The following is a 21,174-nucleotide window of genomic DNA, read 5'->3' on the forward strand; positions in this document are numbered from 1 at the left end:
TTTTAATAGGCACCAAATTTCCAAGAATGCAGTTACTGTGTCTGTGGAAGGAAGACTGGACTTTGTTTTGTTTAGAAAAGTTTTTTTGAGTTTTTCCACTATTTTAGAAATCCTTATGGCTGACGGTGAGGATACTGGCATTTAAGTTGCAACTACAGCCTGTTGCTATTAGTTTAAATGGATACTTTTGTATTTGCCGTGATCCTACCTAGAAGAATTGGACTACTTTATCATGTGGCATAATACAGCTGAAGCAGAGCATTTATGTATTTAGGTCTGCACTATTTTACATACTCTCCTCTTAGTCCTCCTTCTCATTGAATTTAGTATATTATATTATGCTTTTGAAGCTATATATATGGGTAGGTTATAGCACAGATGACCTTCACTTCAGAGAGTCAAGGAAGCACCATGAAATACTGGCTATTCGAGCGGTCAGGGATTAGACTGGGAAGATGCTGGGAAGTGTTAGGAAGGAGCCATTTCCTTTGCACCAGCTCCATACTTCCCAGCAGAGGAACGTCAGTCGGGGTCACAGCCCGGAGCCCTTCCTGCCATTTCTCTCCCTGCTCACCATAAGAGAAATGCTTCACCGCTGGCAGATTGGGTCAGACACTACATACAGAGCTGCAAGTCCATCCTTCCCTCTTTCTCTCTGGTGGCCCTCCAAAAGCAAGTGTGCTTCTCTGACTTTCCTCCGAAATCCAGCTCAGCCGTCCCAGGGAGACAACCTCTTCTGAATCCCCCAGTGACTCAATTACACCTACTCTATTTTTGTTCATTGCTTATATTTATGGCTTTTGTCTTGTTGTGCGATAATTTATATGCTTACGTGACAACCTCCTCCACTTTCCTGACAGCAACTTGGGGAACCCTATCTTTAACCTTTCTGGACCTCTGCCGTGGGGTGCCTGGCACATCGCTGTGCCACATGACCCTTTATGGAATGGACGTGATGTTAATTTCAACAGAAATGCTTGGTGAAACACGTAGTCACGATGTACTGCAGTTACCATAGTAATTTTTCAAATCAACCCTTCCAAAAATAAGAGATATAATTATGAATGGATGAGGGAATTGCCATGTTTTCATCTGCATATTGACCTACAGAACTGAATTAAATTAGCTTTCCTAAAAAGCGATTTGATTATAGTATCTAAGAAACACTCTACAAGGAATCAAACGTCCCATTTATGGCAGAGAATCGCTTTAATACGTCTGTCTCCAGGCTTCACATGCCAAGGGCCATATACTTTGATCTGCCAGTTTGGTAAAAGCTGGAAAAGTTGCCAGGATAGGGAAAATGCTTTTCCAAGAAGGAAAACAAGAGTAGATCTGAATGGAAATTCTTTAGAAAAGGGGTGGGAGGGAGACATTTTATATTTAAACTAGATGATAACTCCTTGTTTTTGATATTGCTATTTTTGTCCCAAATGACTTAAAGAAATTCAGAAAATTGCTAGTTGCTTTAATAACAGTATCAAATCACACTCAGAAAAGGATGAGAATATCAATCAACCTTCCTCCCAGCAGGACCACACCCAAAACCTCCTGCATAAATTTACTTTTACTGTCATTTATGTATAAATCAATTATTTTGATGTTTTAAGAAAAAGTGATTCCACAACCAGCCTGCCTATCTTGCATTAACCAGGGTCAGGGGTGGGGAAATGAATTTACCTTTTTTTTTTTTGTTTTTAATATTTTATTGATTTACTTGAGAGAGAGAGAGAGAGAGAGCATGAGAGGGCAGTGGGACAGGGAGAGGCAGGCTCCCCACTCAGCATGGAGCCCAATGCGGGACTGGATCCTAGAACTCCTGAGCCAGAGGCAGTTGCTTAACCAACTGAGCCACCCAGGCGCCCCTGAATTTGGTTTTTTTTTGTTTGTTTGTTTGTTTTTGTTTTTGTTTTTTAAAGATTTTATTTATTTTATTTGACAGAGAGAGAGATCACAAGTAGGTAGAGAGGCAGGCAGAGACAGAGGTGGAAGCAGGCTCCCTGCTGAGCAGAGAGCCCGATGCGGGACTCGATCCCAGGACACTGAGATCATGACCTGAGCCGAAGGCAGTGGCTTAATCCACTGAGCCACCCAGGCGCCCCCCTGAATTTGTTTTTAAATGCATTTCAAGCCCAGTGCCAAACAGTCTAGCTTGCATGATCTTTGTCCGCAAAGTAACCTTGCAAAGTAAGTCTGATTATGATTTTTGTTCATTTGTGTCTTACTAGATGAAGTGAGAAAGGATTGGGGCAGTGAGGGAATCTGCCTGGTGACACTGGGTTCGAGTCCACACCACCTGCCTCTAGGGCTTATGACCCCACCCTCACCCTGCCCCTGTAAGACCAAGGCAGCTCTCAAAGCATCTGGAATACCAGCTTTGCTGCTGCTTTGGCCATTTGGGGTTATTTTAGAAAAGAATTCACTCTAAACTGAAATCCCTTGTTATCTCCAGTCTTTCAGGAACTCCTGATCTGGCTTCTGTGCCCATACTTTAGTTAAAAATGGTTGTCATCCAATCTGACAAGTTTTTCCTTCTTCTTCCCTTCTTGGCCTCTAATTTATAATTTGAAAATACTGACCACCCATCTTTGGTGAGCAACTCTTCTCCCTTGACCTTCATGACTCTCCACTATTCATGGCTTTTATCTTTTTTTCCCTTGACTTGTCTGTTTCTTGTCCTGCCTCTTTTGTCCTCGCTGATGGCCTCACTGCGTACTTTTCCGGACATGGAGCAGAAGGCTGGCTTTCCAGCTCCATGCTGCCTTCCTGAAAGAAAATAGTGATTGTCCTGACTGCAGAAGTGTTCCTTTGCTGTCTCCTGTCTGTTCGTGCTGCTCTCTTCTTGCTGGAGCCCCGACCCATCCTCTGCCCACCTGTCTGCCCTGCTGTCCCCCAAACCGAACCCCGACCTTACAAAGCATGGTCTCCTCCTAACAGTACTGACATTCTCCTGCTCTCCGGGACTTGGAGCTTATGACAGTATGTAATTAAGTGTTCGACACATATTTTACGAGTTTTCTTTCCCTTTTATTAAACACAATAATTTCTTTAAAATATAAGACAATTTTCAAACTTAAAGGTTCATCTTAAACTAGGCTTGATAGCTCCATCCTGTACCATCCTTATCTAAAAGTAACCTCTTCCTGGGGTCCTCCCTCCAGACACTCTGCTCACCCCCCACCTGAAATGCTGACTCCGTATTAGTCTTCCTTAAACACTGCTCTCATCATATCGCTCATTGGAAAACCTCCAACTCCTCCTTATTTTCAACTGCACAGAATTTGAATTGCATGAATTTGATTCCATTTTCTCTCTTTCTCTCCTCTCCTTCTCTCTTTCTCTCCTTCCTTCCTTTCTTCCTAGTTTGACTTTTCAAGATTCTTTGGGATCTGGGTATTTCTCCAGCAATAAAATTAGGCAATTGCATTTCTTGCTACTTTTTGGAATACGCTGCTCCAGTAAAGTCAGTCCCATCACCCTTTTAAGAACCTTCATATGCCAACTTCTGTACCTACCTTCTTTTGATGTGCACCTTGCCTGAAATGCCTCCTCTCCCGACTTGAATAACCTTTCCCTCACTCTCCGAAGCCTTTCTTCTTCATGCCAGGTCATCATGAACATTCCTCCCTTTTAAATTTGGATGTTGCTTTGAGCCTCTATCTGTGCATTACTTGGCACTTCAATATTGACTACCCTGAACAGTGTATTGTTGACTTGCATGCACCGCCCATCATTTTTACAATCAAATTTAAGCTTCTCATGGGCACAAAACTTGACATGCTGGTTGTTGCCTCCCATAAAGTGGAGTAGTATACACTGGCTGATACTACTTAGAGGGTTTAATCTGAACTCAGGGGTGCCTGGCTGGCTCAGCTGGAGGAGCACACAACTCTTGATCTCAGGGTCATGGGTTCAAGCCCTACACTGGGTAGAGAGATTACTTAAACAAAAGAAAAAGAAGGCGGGGGTTGAATTCATATGTCCTTATAAATACAATAATTTAATGTTAATGAATCACTAAAACTTGAACAGAAAAGTTTCCTGACTTGCTTTTTTTTTTTTTTTAAAAGATTTTATTTATTTATTTGACAGACAGAGATCACAAGCAGGCAGAGAGGCAGGCAGAGAGAGAGGGGGGGTGGGAAGCAGGCTTCCTGCGGAGCAGGGAGCCCGATGCGGGGCTCGATCCCAGGACCCTGAGATCATGACCCGAGCAGAAGGCAGCAGCCCAAACCACTGAGCCACCCAGGCGCCCCTCCTGACTTGCTTTTAATGGGACTTCAGAACCAAGTTATTTTCTACATTTACAAGTAATATGGAAAGTAAATATATAAACTTCATTTTAGGATTTGCCGAAGGTCTTTCAAGTATCTCTGTCCATACAACCCATCTTTCCATAGATCTCTCTTGCCAAAGCATGGATGAACAGGAAATCTTAAAGCTAGTGTTAGTAGCTACAAGACGTTTCTGAGCCATCCATATTGGAGGTTAACCCGATATCAAGACAGTGCTCCTGTAATAATAAATGTTATATCCATATAGAATATGTTATTTTAAAAATTAGTGGAACTCAAAATTTTCATGACTCCCTGAATGGTATCAACTGACACATACCACGTTAAAGTCTTGGGCAGAAGACTTGGTTAGGAAATAGAATAGCCTTACCTTTACATAATCATATATGCATCTTTGCAAAATACTGTACGCCTCCAGAGAAAATGTGTTGAAGGTAAGTTTAATTAGTTTGTTTACAGGTGCAGTGATGATCCAGATGCAGTTTAAATTCTTGTCATATCTTCCATTGGCGTCAGAATCAGGAGAGGCGAGGGTATTATTTGAACCTGTCAGATAACCACCACATCCTTGCCGAGGCCCTGCATTACAACAAAGACACGTCACTGTGCAAACCAAAGAGAACAGATCTTAAATTTTATATGGAAAGTTAAAAAAAAAATCATAGTTTCTATTCTGCGGACATTTGCATGAATGTTATCAGATGGTGCGCTGGGCTTCCGAGGGCTTATGTGAGCGTTGCTCAAGCTTGCATTAGCTTTTTTGTTACTTATTTCCTTTCTGCTCCTGTGAGTCCCCCTTCTAGTCACCTAGAAAAGTGGGGAGTCATATTTAGTTTTATATGCATTTTTAGAACTGTTGATGGGATTTATTGAAGCTTTTTCTGTTCTTGAAAAATTCAGTTTCTTAGAAAATAAGGTGTTTTACATAACAAAACGTGTGGAAACCATGAACATATTTTATTTCTATGTTCTGCTTTTATGAACACTATCAGATTGAAAACTGAATTTATGAAGAATTTACCCAACATTCCAAGACAATTGGCTCCCAATAAACCTTTTATGTAAATTACCTGTTAGAAAGAGGCTGGGGGCCATTTAACACTACATACATTTAAAACTACAGTCCAGTTTATATTAAAACATACTCTATATTTGATTTTTTTTCCCCCCAAAAGGCAAACTGAAAAAGAGCTTTAAGGGCAAAAATAAAATAAAATAAATAAATAAATTCTACTTTGAAATAAAAACCTTAAGATTCATAATAAAAATAGAAAAGAGAGATTAAAAAATCCTCTCAAGAAGGCAGAATGGTCAACTATGAAAAAATATGGAACTAAATCCTCAGAATATAGGACATAGTTTTATTCATTTCACAGTCCCTGTTAACGGTGAAAAGATTGCTTGCAACATTAGGGGGCGCTAAGATTTTGGCCTTGGAGCTTGGCAGGAAATGAAAACAATGGCAGTCCTTCTCACAGGCAAAGTATGAAATTTGTGGCGAGTTTTTCAGGATAGGCGCATTACTTAGTAGGTCAAACTGCCCTGTCCATAGCTTCAAAGTCAGATAAAATGATAGATTATTTGCACAATCAGACATTTCCTTGAATTGAAAAGCTTCCAAAGGCCCAGTCCTTGATAAATCTGTACATGGTATATAGCACAAAATTATTCTGAAACCAAAGCAATGCCCACTGCTGAACCACATACTGCTAATGACTCTGCTCTCATGACATAAGCCTGCAACCAAAAGAAAGAACTGGAGTTTGCATTGCTTTTATACCCAGTGTGGACTGACTGTTACTTAAGAAAACCACTTAACCTGATATGCAGAGCTGGGAAGAATAATGACTCAGGGTATTAATGAATTGACACACGTATCTATTTATTAAATATTTGGGTTTTTTTTTTTTTTTCAAAAAAAAATTTTTTTTAGGATTTATTTATTTATTTTAGAGAAAGATGGAGAGAGCCCACGGCGGTAGAGGGAGGGAGCAAGGGGAAGAGAGACAGAGAGAATCATAAGCAGAATCCCCACTGAGTGCAGAGCCTGATGCAGGTCTTGATCTCACAACCCTGAGATCACGACCTGAGCTGAAACCAAGAGTCAGACATTTGGCTGAGCCATCCAGGCACACCATTAAATACTGTTTTAATAGTGAAAGAAATAGATTTAGTATTGAGGTGGGAAAAGATAAGTGGTAGTCCAACAGCAGTGATAAGGCATACATAAATAATGATAATACAATTCAGAAAACAAAACAAAACAAAACACCAAAACAGGTACCATAAAAGAGGCAGGGAAGTCTTGTGAGTTCTGCAGGAAGGGACAGACGACTTCAGGCTATGACGATGTAGAATGTCCAAGGAAGAGGTGACATCTGATTTGGGTCTTGAAGGATAAACAGGACAAGACTATGTAGAACTGGAATTGATACTGCCAATTCCAGGCAGATGGAACCTTATAACCAAAGATGCAGTGGACAAGAATTTACATTATATGCAGAGGAAAGCATAATTCTCTTAGTGAGTACTCTAGAGTCTGCTGAGGACAAGAAGATTGGGAAACAGGATGGGCTGTTCTGCAGAGGGCCTCAACTGCGGGATGATAGAACTTGACCTTGAGACTTGATTCTGTGGATAATGGGGATCTACCTGAAAGGTTTTTGATTAGAGGAGTGGTAGGGTCAGAATGTCCTTTCTAAACAATTATGTTGTAAATATATTTCTGGTAGCAGCATTACAAGGAGGGGTGTAGGACTGGAGGAGACGAGACCAATAGAGAAGACATGGCTACACTCTGGGCTGGAGGCAGCAAGGGCACGCAGTAAGAGTTGGAGGTTTGTATACCGGAATTTGGTATTGTTGGGCTTTACTCTATGAATGCATCAGCTTTAAAAATTAAATGTTATTTTTAAAAGTTTAGACTATATTATCACCCCTTGTTTATGAACTGTTACTAATAATAAGGGCAAGATGGCGATTGTATCTGGGTACAGTGGCACCATTATACACACTACTACCATACTGATGTCATAAGGCAGACACACCCTCCCTCCCTCCAGGGAGCCCAAAAGCAAGAACACAAAAGTCTTTGGTGTGTGCTGCCGCAGACTGATGGGTAGCTTGGATGATTCTTAATTCTTTAGCCCTTCTCTTTGCAATACATTAGAATGGACACAGCATGCTTTTCTGTCCACTTGGTGTTAGGCTTGGCCAAGGGACTGGTGCTAGGTCTCAGAATATTAATGGTCTTGAAGTAAGAATAGGTCTTAAAGGGGCTTTGTATTTTTTGGTTCGTGCTCCCATGCTCCATCCACCAAGAGCTCATATATGAAGTGGGCCAGAACCGTGAAACCAAGTGCAATCAACCTGTGGCCTGGAACAGGCAGACAAACCAGTCTGCCAACCCATCAGTGATAAAAATAAATGCTAGAGGGATAAGCCACTGAATTTTGGCTGATTTGTTGCTCAACATTACTGTGGCCATAGCTATCCATAGCCAAATAGCTTGTTTGAGTTGTTAAACTATAACAGAGCATGTTGCTTAATTCATAGAATATATATATAGAACTTAAAAAAAAAAAGGAGAATTAACATTACCATCAGACAATCCTGGCCAAAATATTCAAATATTTGAGGTGAGCATAACATTATGTGAATGAATTATATAATTCATACTATATTTGAGTAATATGATAGGAGTAATAGGCTATATGAGGGCATAGTCAAATAATCGATGTAAGTGTAACATTATATGGGTAAAATCCTTTCAGTGTTTGTTTGGTGCAGTAAATGGTTATAAATGCTCTAATTTCCCCCATTTTAATATTTAAACATAGTACAACTGCTCTTTGCTTCTCCTCCCCCTATAGCAAATATAACCATAAATGTATGTCTTTGGGGAAATATAGAGATAAATATTACCAAAAGAAGGATCTTTACCAAAAAGTGCTTTGCCACATTACTAGTTCTACATTTCTATATTTCAACAATAATAGGACATATCAGAAAGAACTCTGTGATCATGAAATAGTTTCATACATAAGACACTAATATTCGTTTACTATACTGATATTTTTAAATTTCCCTCATGACCTTTTTCACCAGTATCAGCCCTTCACCTTGACATACTTAGCATCATAAATCCATCACCTTCCGTGTCCTTACACATTCCTCCATCCAGCAAACTCCCATCCATCAGCACATTCGTCAGTCATGCTCAGTCATGACATTCCCCATGTCCAAGAACAAATGTCACTCTAACCGTCTTTCCTAAAATTGGAAATACTTCCTACAAAAGAGCTACTTCTTTAGAGAAAGACAATGTTTGGCTAAAGAAATACTGGAAATAAAAGCCCATAGTAAGGAGTGAAATGTGGGTCCAGATCTACTGAATTAAAAATCAGTAACTAAATCGTAAATTCTTTCCCTCCGACAACTCAGTTTTAGAGTGAAGTACAAGCCAACATAAATCTGACAAAGAAAATTAGTTCTTTTATCCAAGAGAAAATATCTTGAAGCCTTAAGTGGAGACAGGTGCATTTCTAAATAGTTATCGTGAGAATGGACATTTTTTTGTGTGGCTGACGTTTTATTGACATCTTCTGGATAGGATCTCTATCTGTCTCTGGACTGCCACTACTTGGACACATGGTGAATGGCAAGCCATCCTTACAGATAAAGACTGGCCTGACTTTGGGCACTTTCCTGTTTCTCAGTGAGCCAGCTGGAGCTTGAGTCTGTAGTTGAAGGAAGCCGACCAAAGCACAGGAAAGAGAACATAAACACATTCAAAGGTGGTGCTTTAGGGAAATGGGAGTGCACCAGGGTAGCTTCCCTTCAACCACACAGGACACAGGGTTAGAGCTCCATAATCTTTCCTTTGAATAGATCTTGCTGTGATTTTCAAAGCTGCATTATTCAATTGCCCTACAGCAGAGAATTCATTTTTAAAAATTGACCTAGGTTCCAGACAAACATGCTTTGTCTTTTTATCTAAAAGCAAATTGGATTTATTTTTCAACTCTCTAACCTCAAACATGTATAACCTTTTAGGTATTATATACATATGTTATGCTAGAAAAACAACATAATGGGTTTTGTAACATGAATTGCGTGTTTTGATCTTCTTTGTTTTTGGTAACATCACTCAATTTGACTCTTTTAAAAAATCCTAATTTGAGATCCAGCCTAATTTAACTTAGATTGTGTACTTGGTCTAGTAATATTTGGGAAGCCTAAAACTAAAATACTACAAAAAAAGGTAATTCCAATGACCAATCAGTAGCAACCCCATAGGCTTCTCTGCCTACTTGTGATCTCTGTCAAATAAATAAATAAAATCTTAACAACAACAACAAAAAAATCAGATGAAAACAAAGGAATAGCATCTTAAAGTGCTGAAAGAAAATAAATACCACACTAGAATTCTATATTCAGAGAAAATATAAGACAAACTAACACCATTTTTAGAAAAACAAAAACCAAAAACAAACAGAAAAAGCTTTTACCAGAAGAAAAAAGAGCTTTTACCAGAAGAATTGCCACAAATTAAAAAAAAAAAATCACTAAAAAGAATTCTTCAAAAAGAAAGAAATTGGTCCCATAAGGAGGCAGGGAAATTCAGGAAGGGGAAATAAAATAAAATAAAATAAAATAAAATAAAATAAAATAAAAAACAGCAATGTTGATACACATAAGTACTACTTGCATAAAGCAATAAAAATGTTTTATGTTTAAAATATAAGTAGCGTTAAAACAATTGACATTAAATAGCAAAAAGACAGGAAGGAGATAAATGGATTTAAAATGTTCTAAGGTCCTTTACACTTATTATGAAGTGGTGAAAGGAATAATTTTAAATTATTTTTTAAGGTAATCATTTAAAGAAGAGGAACAGAATGTAGAAGCAATGACTTAAAAAGGAGAGTGACAGAAACCAATTTAAAGAAGCCCAAGAAAGGATAAAAGAATGGAAGAACAGGCAGGACCAAGAGAAAACAAAATACAATGAGTCCATTTAAGTCCAATAATGTTGGTAATTTCATTAGTTGAAAAAAATAGGAAATTCTCAAATGAAAGACAAAGTAAAACAGAACCTAAATAAAATCTTCAGGATAGGAAAAGTTCGAAAGTGGCGAGATTGAAAACTATACCGAGCAAACACGAACAAAAGAAAGTTAGGGAAGTGATACGAACTTAGAAAAAAGTAGACTTTAAGACAAGAAGCGTTTAAAAAAATATTGCATAATGATACAAGTCAGTTCACCAGGCATATATCATAATTTTAAACGTGTATGTGCCACACTGCATTGCCTCAAGGTAAAAACAAGCAAAACTCTATCCCAGATCCTTCTACTAAGCTTCTAATTCTTATATCTGATGAACTATGGGACTTGAGCGGGATGTCTTAAATGCACCAAAATCTCCATACCCAAACCTAAAATTATTATTTTCTCCTACAAAACCTGATCTTTTCCTGGTAATTTTGCATTTGGATGGCTGTATCACCAGAAAGCATTACTACACTGTTCAAAGACCTCTGTGTCCCATAGATTCCACATCTTTCTATATCTTTTATTTTTACACTTCTCTCATCATCTTCTGCCAAAACAACTCTAGTACTTTCCTAATTTTCCTAATTTTTCCCTGCATAAAAGGCCACCCCTACTTCAAAACACCATCCATACAGATACTAGAATGTGCTCTTTAAAACAAACCTATTAGATCATTAGATCTCCAGCTCAAAACCGTTCATGGTTCCCCTCTGCCTGTGATACAGGGCCTTCTGCACGTAGCTTCTGTCTATTTCTGCTGTCACAGGCTCCTATTGTTCTCTGCCCCGTGCCCCAGAACATTACCAAATGACCTGAGGGTCAGTCTGTAGCCTCTGAAATGGGATGCACCTGCAACTTTGTACATGCTTTTCCTTCTCTATAGAATGCTTTCCCAAGGAATGCCTTCTCCTTCCAAGTTGCTACAATCTAAGGCTGAAATGTATGCCATGCTTAATGAATGCCAGGGAATGTTTTAGTTTAATCTCACCACAGCCCTGTCAGGTAGTCACTATTAGTGTACCCATTTCACAGAGGAGATCATCAAGATTTAGAGAGGAAAAGTGTCCACGTTCAGACTTGTTGGGATGGACAAGAACTGGGTTTTTTCCTAGGAAGTCTTCCTCCAGAGCTTACACACACACACACTCTCTCTCTCTCTCTCTCTCTCTCTCTCTCTCACTCTTTTTTAAAGACTCCATTTATTTATTTGGCAGAGGAAGAGAGAGAAAGCACAAGCAGAGGGAGAAGCCGGCGGAGGGGGAAGACGTACCACAGGTCCCTGGCTTTTCTGCCTCCACTGTCCTTTGCACATACTTCTGTCAAAAAGCATTTATTACACCAAATTTACAATTACTTACTAACTCATCTACTTGAATGAACCTCTCAAGAATAAGGACCTTGTTCATTTCATCTTTGTATTCCCAAGGAGAAGTTCCTCGCCTGCACAGCAAGTAGCTGGTGAATATTGTTGAATAAACAATGAAGGAATGAATAGAATATGTAAATCGTTCTTATATGGATCTTTGCATCTAACATACGTTTACAAAGGGAATTCTTGGAGTTAAATATGCTTCTTGATTTGTAAAGTTGTTGTTACATTATGCACACATTTGGTCTATGTACATGTATGTATGTACTTATGTATTTTTTTTAACAAAATGGCATGTTTGTCCTATGGATTAACCTGTTTTTAAAGCTAAGTTAGTTCATTTTTAGCACACATTTAATTGGTAAGAAGCAACTCACAGAATAACAATAAAAATATCACTGAAAGATTTAAAACATTGCCTTAGAGATAGTATTTTCATAGGAAAATGCATCCTTAGCTAAAAATTTGTAGTGATAAATGATGTTAGGTCTATTACTTAAGTAAATTCAATTTATGAATATTAGATTACAGCAAGCAGAGCAAATTTGATCATTTGTAAAATACGAGATACATTAATGTGCCAACTCTACTACCTAAAAGAAGTACGACTTAGACTTCGTACCTATCAGAATGGTTATTATGAAATAGACAAGAAATGGTTAAGTGTTGACAAGGATATGGAGAAAAGGCAAACTTCTTGCACTGTTGGTGCAGATAGAGGCTGGCACAGCCACTGTGGAAAGCAGTAAATTTCTCCAAAAGTTAAAAACAGAACTACCACATGATCTGCCAATCCCATTTCTAGGTATTTATCTGAAAAAAGGGAATATACCAATTTGAAAATATATGGGCATTCCCACGTGCTTTGCAACATTATTTACAATAGCCAAGATATGGAATCAAAGTAAATGTCCACAAGTGGATGAGTGGATCAAGATGATGTTATCTACATACATACATACATACATACATACATACATACACACAATGGAATATTATTCAGTCATAAAAAATGAAATCTTGCCATTTGCAACAACACGGATGGACCTAGAAGGTATTATGGTAGGTGAAATAAGTCAGGCAGAGAAAGACAAATACATATGACTTCACTGATATGTAGAAATGAAAATCAAAATAAATGAACAAATGAAACCAAACACACAGACTCAGATATACAGAGAGCAAATGAATGTTTGCAGGAGTTGGGGAACTGGATGAAATAGGTAAAGGGGATGAAGAGGTACAATCTTTCATTTATAAAATAGGTAAGACTTTGGGATGTAATGCACAGCATAGGGAGTATAATCAATAATATTGTAATAACTTTGTATTGTGACAGATGGTAACTAGACTTACTGTGGTAACCACTTTGTAATGTATATAAATATCGAAGCACTATGTGGTGCACCTGAAACTAATACAATATTTGAATGTCAATTATTCTTCAATAAAAAATAAAAGAAGTATAACCTTACTTACTTAACATTGACAATTACAAAATTGAAAGTTATGAAATTTTTTAAAATGTTCTGTTTAGAGAAAGAAGCCTTAATAGCAACATGCTCAGATTTCGATACCAAAGAGGTGGAATTCATAAGACCAGAACCAGATTCCCATAGCTTTTAAATAACAATTTAAACAGGGACACAGAACTACTCTTTTGTTCTTACTGATATATTAGCTTATGCATTGTACTATGGATATTTCCACTTTTTTAGCTTTACCCTGGGACTTTGCGATGTCTTAATTTGGGAGTGAGCAGAACGTACAGCTACCACACAATTAATAGATTTTTTTCATATCATGACAACAAGAAGAATATAGTCCTATGGCCCTAATGATGTTTCATTTCTAAACAACTGATTTACAACCAAAGAATTTTTTTAATGTTTACTGCTGACCAGAGATAGTTTGTGCTTAAGCTCCTGCAAACACTACATCAAAGTCAAGCTGATCTGAGTAAGGATAATAATTATTATTAAAGGGAACCTGTGGTTACAAATAATTTAACTCAAAACACCAAGTTTTGAGAACATCTGAGACAAGACTGAATGCTATTTTGAGGAGGGCTGGTGCGGCTTAGGTTAATGCAGGATAATTACTTCCCAGCTCTTATGCACTCAAATGTTTTCCAGTGTTATCTTATGATTTACCACTAACTCAATTTTATCATTCAGTTTGGTTTCCACAATACCATCTGGTTTTATTTTTCCTCAACAGCAGCCCTACTCTTTAAACAGGCACAGGTCATTCCAGGGGGAGGGGGGCACAGACTCTGATGTTGGAATATATCTTGCTAAAAATCTTTCCTTTCCTTTTGCTGATCTGGAGTTTTACTCCTGTCTACTTGCTTTTGTAAGGTTTTGCTGAACGAGGCATTGCTGTTTTCCTTACTGTGGCCCCGCATTCTCTGCTCAGCAAAAAACCCTTTTCAATAAAACCCACAAAGAAGAAACTGCAGATACCCTTGTCTTTGGCATCATCTCTCAAGGGAAATCCAATCACCAGTGAAAAGTTACAAGGCTTAAAAAGGGCGGAAGTAAGCTCAGTCTAGTTTTCTGCAAATGGGTGTACAATTTCAGCTCCTCTCATTCTCTGACTTCATCAGAGGGAGCAAATGACATTAAGAGAACAGACAAACACCATTGCTTTCGAGTAATACCCCTGTTACTGCTAAGCTGAGAATTACTTGGGCAGTGATTTACAAAATTTTTCAAGTTATAACTCAACCCTCTTACTGCACTTACACTTTTAAAAAAATAATTAGGTTTGGCAGCTTTGATCAAACTTTAAGAAGCACGTGGAAACATACATACATCAATATTTAGAGCCACTGAATATTCTTTTTTTTTTTTTTTTTTTTTTTTAACAGAGAGAGAGATCACAAGTAGGCAAAGAGGCAAGCAGAGAAGGAGGGGGGAAGAAGGCTCCCTGCTGAGCAGAGAGCCAGACGTGGGGTTCGATCCCAGGACCCTGAGATCATGACCTGAGCTGAAGGCAGAGGCTTAACTCATTGGGCAACCCAGGCGCCCTACAGCCACTGAATAAATTAAGTTTATTCTTTTACCATCTAGCTATAGAATTTTAGAATTAAGTTTATTCTTTTACCATCAATCTACAGAATTTTAGAATGCCTCTCAAAGTCCAAACATAACACCAAAACTGAAACTGAAAAAGTAACTAGAAGCCAGAGTCTGATTTTGACATGTTATTACATTTTTCTCCATCTGTTTTGACCATATTTTCTATCTTTGGGGCCGCAGACTCCCACTGTATTTGTCAGTCTCCCCTTTCCTTCTCTTGTCCCTTCTTATCAACAAACTCAGGCTCAACTCCCTCAGCTTCCTCCCACTGCTCCCAGGGTCTTCCTTTAGCATGTTAGAAAGACATTTTCCAGATGTTATGGCAGGGGACAAAAATCCAGAGGCCAGACGCACATGACCCAGAGGTTGAGTCTGATCTCGTACTCCCAATTCTCTGAGGATGAAACTGATCCAATTTACTACCCTGAGTCTTAGCTGAACTATATGAACCAGGATGGAGAAGGAGGCACATCTAGATACAATACAGTGTAGAGTATGTCGTTTATATTAAATTGAGGGAATTAATTGTTACGTAGGTACACGTATCTACTTGTTCTTTAATGCATTCACAGCCTGTTAATATTGACGGAGTATCCGTTATATGCTAGGCCTCTGCAAGGTGTTAGAATGTAATTAAAATTTAGCTTTTGATTTCAGAGAGGGTCCCATTGATGTTCATGACCCCGGCTGTACCCAGGCCTCCTCCCCCACCTCAGATACAGGATGGGACCGTCATGGAGCCTCACAGAAGCCCAAGACCACAGCATTACTTTCTGAGAGCATAACAGTCTTTCTCTTGGGCATCTAAGGAACTTTATAGGAATTAGCTACTTCATCCCCAACATATTCTTAAAAGAAAGAAAGCGGTAATTTTTCAAAGTGATGTTTTTTTAGCAGATAAAAAACTGAATTAAAAAATGCTAAAGGACTCTTCTAAAACATCTTACCAGGCAATGATGTCATGGGCTGATTAGGTGGTGGCCATGGGATAGCTGGTCTACAGCTCCTCCCATCTAGGCACGGTTTCGCCTTTGTGGAGTATGGTTCATTTTGTTCTTGTTAACTATGTGCTCGGGTGTTTAAAACCTTTGTCTCACCTTTGTCTGTGAGTCTGACCATATTGCCAACTGACTCGTTCTCTATATCGCACTTACACAAGGAAGGGACAGGCAGTGGCCCTCATCCTCCTCACATGGACTGTGGACGACAGGGAGCTGGGAGCTTTAGTCACATGTCCCATGTTTACAGCCTCTAGTCACTGACATCCCCTTTTCCCTGACGTTACCATCTTCTTTAGGGTAATGTCACATCCTTGCCCTTCTAAGACATGTCATCCCAAAGGGTCACTCTTTACTCTCTCCTAGGCTTCTCACTGATCCAAATGCCTACCAATCTCACACCTCATCAGGCCAGGGTCAGTTTCTGACCCTGACATTTTGCTGAAGTGTTATGAACACATTACTTTAAAAAACAAAATGGAATCACCACAGTATACTACACAAATAATGTACTTCGAATCCCTGATCTAATCAAATATCTAGAAGTTTGGTGTCTAATGTGATGACTGTGTCACGAACAAGACTGAAGGAGCAGAACTCTCACATGAGACCAGGGCAGTGAGAAGCAGCAGGGGTTCTGAAAGCTTAAAAACATGTCTGCAAGTCTGAAATACTTCACAAGACACACATGTAAGCCCAGTCATGGCCAAAGCAATCCCTGGGGGTCAAGGAGGGACAAAAGCTCAACTAGTAGAAATTTAATAAAATAAAGGTTACTTACAAACGTCAATTCTGCACTAGATAGCATTCCTATTTCAGCCAAATCCACAGGATTAATGGCTTCTTAAACTTTAGAAGACCCTTGATACCACTGACAATCAGACAAAAGCTCACTCTTTTAAGAAAAACACTCAGATAAATTCAGAGTTTCACAGATCCCTAATGCCCAGCACGATGGCTTTGCTGGTCATTTTCTCTCAGGATCAATTAATTATTCATGGAATGCTGGAGTGAGGGGGAAAGGCAGATTCGCTTTATAGTTAGATGTTAGCCCCTGGGAAGGGCCTGCCTGCTTTCTCTGTACCTTATATCCCGTCCATTAGGGGCCGTTAATACAGAAGTTCCACAAAAGAACAAAACTCAATTTCCCTACCTATTTAGTAATTAACACAAACCATGGGATATTTGCCCCCAAATCTTTCTGACCCATTAGCAATACAAATGAAGGAGTTGACCTCATAATCACATAGTTAAATGAGTGGGGCTCTCCACTGACTTCCGAAAAATCGAAGCAGATGTCTATAAAGTATTGTCAACTGTACCATCTAAATGGCAAATTTGCAAAACTCGAGTGTGTTAGTCAAGATGAACCAAACTGGAATGTTGCAGACTAAAATGGTCTCTTCACGGCAATTATTTACACTGGGAAAATACTGTTTTCCAGGATGAACTGACAGTTTTGGACACCTTGTCGAAAATTCATGTGACTGTTGAAAACTCGCTGTCAAGTCCATACAGATGTTCTCACCTTTCTATGGGAAAAGGGAATGGTTTTAATTGCATAAGACAGATGTGAAAGGTGCATCCTAGTGGCCAAGTCCAAGTTTTTGTTTTTGTTTTTGTTTTTTAATCCAGATCTATAACTAGAAGAATTCAATCTATTCTTTTTTTTAATTTATTCATATTTATTTATTAAAATTTTTTAAATTTATTTTTATCATAATATTATTCATTGTTTTTTGCAGCACACCCAGTGCTCCATGCAATCCGTGCCCTCTCTAATACCCACCACTTGGTACCCCAACCTCCCACCCACCCGCCAAATCAGACCCCTCAGATTGCTTTTTAGAGTCCATAGTCTCTCATGGTTCACCTCCCATTCCAATTTCCCTCAACTCCCTTCTCCTCTCTAACTCCCCTTGTCCTCCATAATTGCTCTTTCCCCTAGTCCCTTACCACAAACAAACAAAAAATGAAACAAAACAAAATTGAGAACTTATGCAGAATGATCAGTAAACTGATAAGTGCGCTCTTGAAGGCTTTGTGAAACCAAAGCAATTCAAGGCAACACTTAGCGTTTCAGTAAAAAACAAATTACTGAAGCACTTCTTCAATATTTCCAAGTGTCCAAGAACATTTATAAAGATGAAAAAGAGGTAAAAGTCATCATCATGAAATGCAGGGATCACACCACTCTGACAACTAATGACATTCCATTTCTATTCCCTACACTTGAACCTTTCCTAGAACTACCCGAGGAAAACAGTAACTGACCGAGAGAGCCCGTGGTTGTATGTGAACAATGCCTCTGATAGTGTAAGATTTTTCCTTCTGTGCCACTTTAATACAGTAAAATCACAGTAAGTCCAAATGCCTTCCTTGTAGCTCAGAAAAACAGTAATTAATGAGGCTAGTGAATGCTGCACTGACTCACTTGGGAAGTTTCAGGCCGGGGACAACAGCAGAGAGCACTTTCAGACTATTTCAATGGTCAAGTGAGAATATATTAGGAAAAGGAAAAACAACTGGAAAGCAGGTAGCAAGAGCAAATGCAAATATATGTCATTTGATTCTAAAGTCTGTGCTAAAGGCAAGAATGTATGGGTTCTTTTGTGCAGAAATCTCCAAAGGAAAATGAATTTTTCTTTCAAAATAGCCTCTATGCTTTTTGTACGCCACTTCACTTAGACAAATTCTATTGAGGCGATATTCCCTGTCTGCCCGAGACTTGCTTTCAAGTGACTGTTGATATAGCTAAGTAGGAGAGGTGGCGAAGTGGTTTTCTGATACAATTTGTAATGATGTCTATGTTTTATTGGGAAGCCTTCACAACACATTGGGAAGCCTTCACAACACAAGTGTCTAATTGCTTCCCTCAGGAAATGCACAGAAAAGTAACACATCAAATGTAAAAAAAGCCCAAGGTAAGCTTGGCTTTGGAGCAGAGGGATGAGAGTTATCTACAGCATTCTCCCTTCTCAGTTTCTCTGAGATTCTTACCTTTCCTTCTTTTTTTTTTTTAAGATTTTATTTATTTATTTGACAGAGAGAGAGAGAGAGAGAGAGATCACAAGTAGGCAGAGAGGCAGGCAGAGAGAGGGGAAGCAGGCTCACTGCTGACCAGAGAGCCAGATGCGGGGCTCAATCCCAGGACCCTGAGATCATGACCTGAGCCGAAGGCAGAGGCTTAACCAACTGAGCCACCCAGGAGCCCCTCTTACCTTTCCTTCTATTTCCATTCCCACTGCGTCAGTTTGAACCTTCAACCTTTGCCATCCGGCATTCTGTAATGAGCTTCTTCTCAAGTCATCGGGTCCTCCTGCCCCAGCCTCCCTCCAGCCTGCTACCACTACCGTCTTTCCAGAAGTCAAGTCTGGTCATGCAGTTCTCACTTAAAATTCTCCCAAGGCTGTTCATCATTTTAAAGATAAAGTCAACACAGGTCATGAGGCCTTTTTCTTGATGGAGCCTTTGCCTGCTTTTAGGCTAAACTTCTGCCATTTCCATCAGTGATAAAATGAGATTCAGGTCTCATCCGAGATGGTTGTGTAGAAAGACTTTATTGTTGTGCACCAGAGAGGTATATTAGTTGAGTGGTTTTTTTTTAATCAAAATATATCATATATAACTTTTAAAACCAAAACTTCATGTGAAATATTCCTCAAAATTTAAATGAAAAGCAACTTTAGTCAGGTGAAAAAAAAATAAGTAAAGCAGAAAAGCAACAGTCATGAATAATAGATTTACATATCCCAAATTCTTACCCAGCGTCTGCCAGAAAGATATTTTCCAACCTCTTGCTGTTTGAAATGAATCTGTCTTGAATACCAGAAGCAAACTGTGATTGCTGCTCTTAATATTGGGTGGAAGCTCAGAACCGCAGAATTTTCCAAGAAGGGGATCACTGACGTTAGAACCATCATATATTGCCAGGTAGTCTTGGGAGCAGAAGGTGGAGGGAACCACATCGAAATCACTAAACCTGTGGAATGAACCTTGTTAATACTGAAGTTCTCCATCCGGATTTCCATTACACTATAACTCTCGTTCTTGTAAAAACAAAAGCAAAAACAAAACAAACAAACAAAAAAACAAGACAAAGGCTAGAAGCAGAACATCCATGCTTTACTTGACAGAAAGTACTAGAAACAATATGCTATTCTAATGACTGGATGGCTATAAGCAAATATTTATATTTAGGATCATTATAGTTGTTATAGGAACTTTACACCACATATCCCTAGCACTCTGCGTTCCTGACGTTTGGGAGACTTGCCCTTCTGGATACACGGTGAGGTTCTACGTGGCCCTTAGACTTTCTTTTGTCCTAAGAAATATAAGCAGAAGTGATACATATTATGTTTTGGAAGGTGTTTTTTTAAAAAATTACTATTCAGTTTGTCTTCCCACCGCAGTGATGGGTCATGGATTCAAATGTAGAAATGAAGCGTCCATCAGCCTGGCTGCTGAGTGACCAGGCCACACTGGACATCCTCATACAGGTGAGAAATCAACTCATTAAGCTACTGAGCACTGGGCATGTTTGTTACCACTTACAACTATCCTGACAGATACGCCCTAAACTTCATTTAATGGCCTGAGATACTACTTTAATCTAAGGTCTATGCTCTGTCTTTTCCAGTAACTATTCCCAGAGTTTCCTAAACAAGCAAGGCTTTCTACATGGTTTATCTTTAGGGCTTTAGAATGGGTTTATTATTATTCTTAAATTTGTTTAAATTATTTGATATCCTGCCCTCATTTCTGTAGGTTCTCCTGCTTTCTCGGTTTTTTTTTTTTTTTCTTTCTTTTTGCTAGCAGCTACAATAAATAATATATAACACAGAATAATTTGTGGAGCTCCTTCAGTTAAGTGTCTGACTCCTGATTTCAGCTCAGGTCCTGATCTCAGGGTCAGGAGATTGGGCTCTGTGTGTAGCAAGGAGTCTGCTTATCCCTCTCCTCTGCTCCTCCTTGGACTCTCTACCTCTGTCTCTCTCTCTCTCTCTCAAATAAAACAAATAAATAAATAAATAGTCTTTAATACAGAATAATTTGAAGATATTTAATTTGAAAATTCCTTCTAAGAGCCTTTAAGAAAAAAAGGATCTGTAAAATTTTTAAAAAGCCTTAATTAGTTCAATATTTTCAAACTGACGATTAAGAACAAGATGAAAAATTCTTTATTTTTTTCAACCACATGTAATAGGTAATGCTCTTGTAAAAGAAGATGAAGGCAGAGCAAGAGCTAGATAATTTCCAAAAATACTACATCTATTTTTATTCTCCTTGGGTAACACATTTATTTTCTACAACATGAATCCATAAAGAAAGATAAAGATTTGAGTTTCCAAGAGGACTCAAAGCTGTTTT

General features: G+C 38.8%; 1 protein-coding gene across 1 annotated transcript in view; it reads right to left on the reverse strand.

Moving 5' to 3' along the window:
* The window catches only part of CUBN (cubilin), a 260,304-nt gene that overhangs the window by 18,688 nt on the left and 220,442 nt on the right, over nucleotides 1-21,174 (reverse strand). Inside the window, exons 59-60 of the mRNA XM_082742010.1 lie at nucleotides 19,566-19,783; nucleotides 4,666-4,874 (exon numbers count right to left, since the gene is read on the reverse strand). Coding sequence (XP_082598136.1) covers nucleotides 4,666-4,874; nucleotides 19,566-19,783 — 427 coding nt within the window. The remainder of the gene's footprint in view (nucleotides 1-4,665; nucleotides 4,875-19,565; nucleotides 19,784-21,174) is intronic.

The sequence above is a fragment of the Mustela nivalis genome, assembly GCF_964662115.1.
Source record: "Mustela nivalis genome assembly, chromosome: 7".
NCBI classification, from domain to species: domain Eukaryota; kingdom Metazoa; phylum Chordata; class Mammalia; order Carnivora; family Mustelidae; genus Mustela; species Mustela nivalis.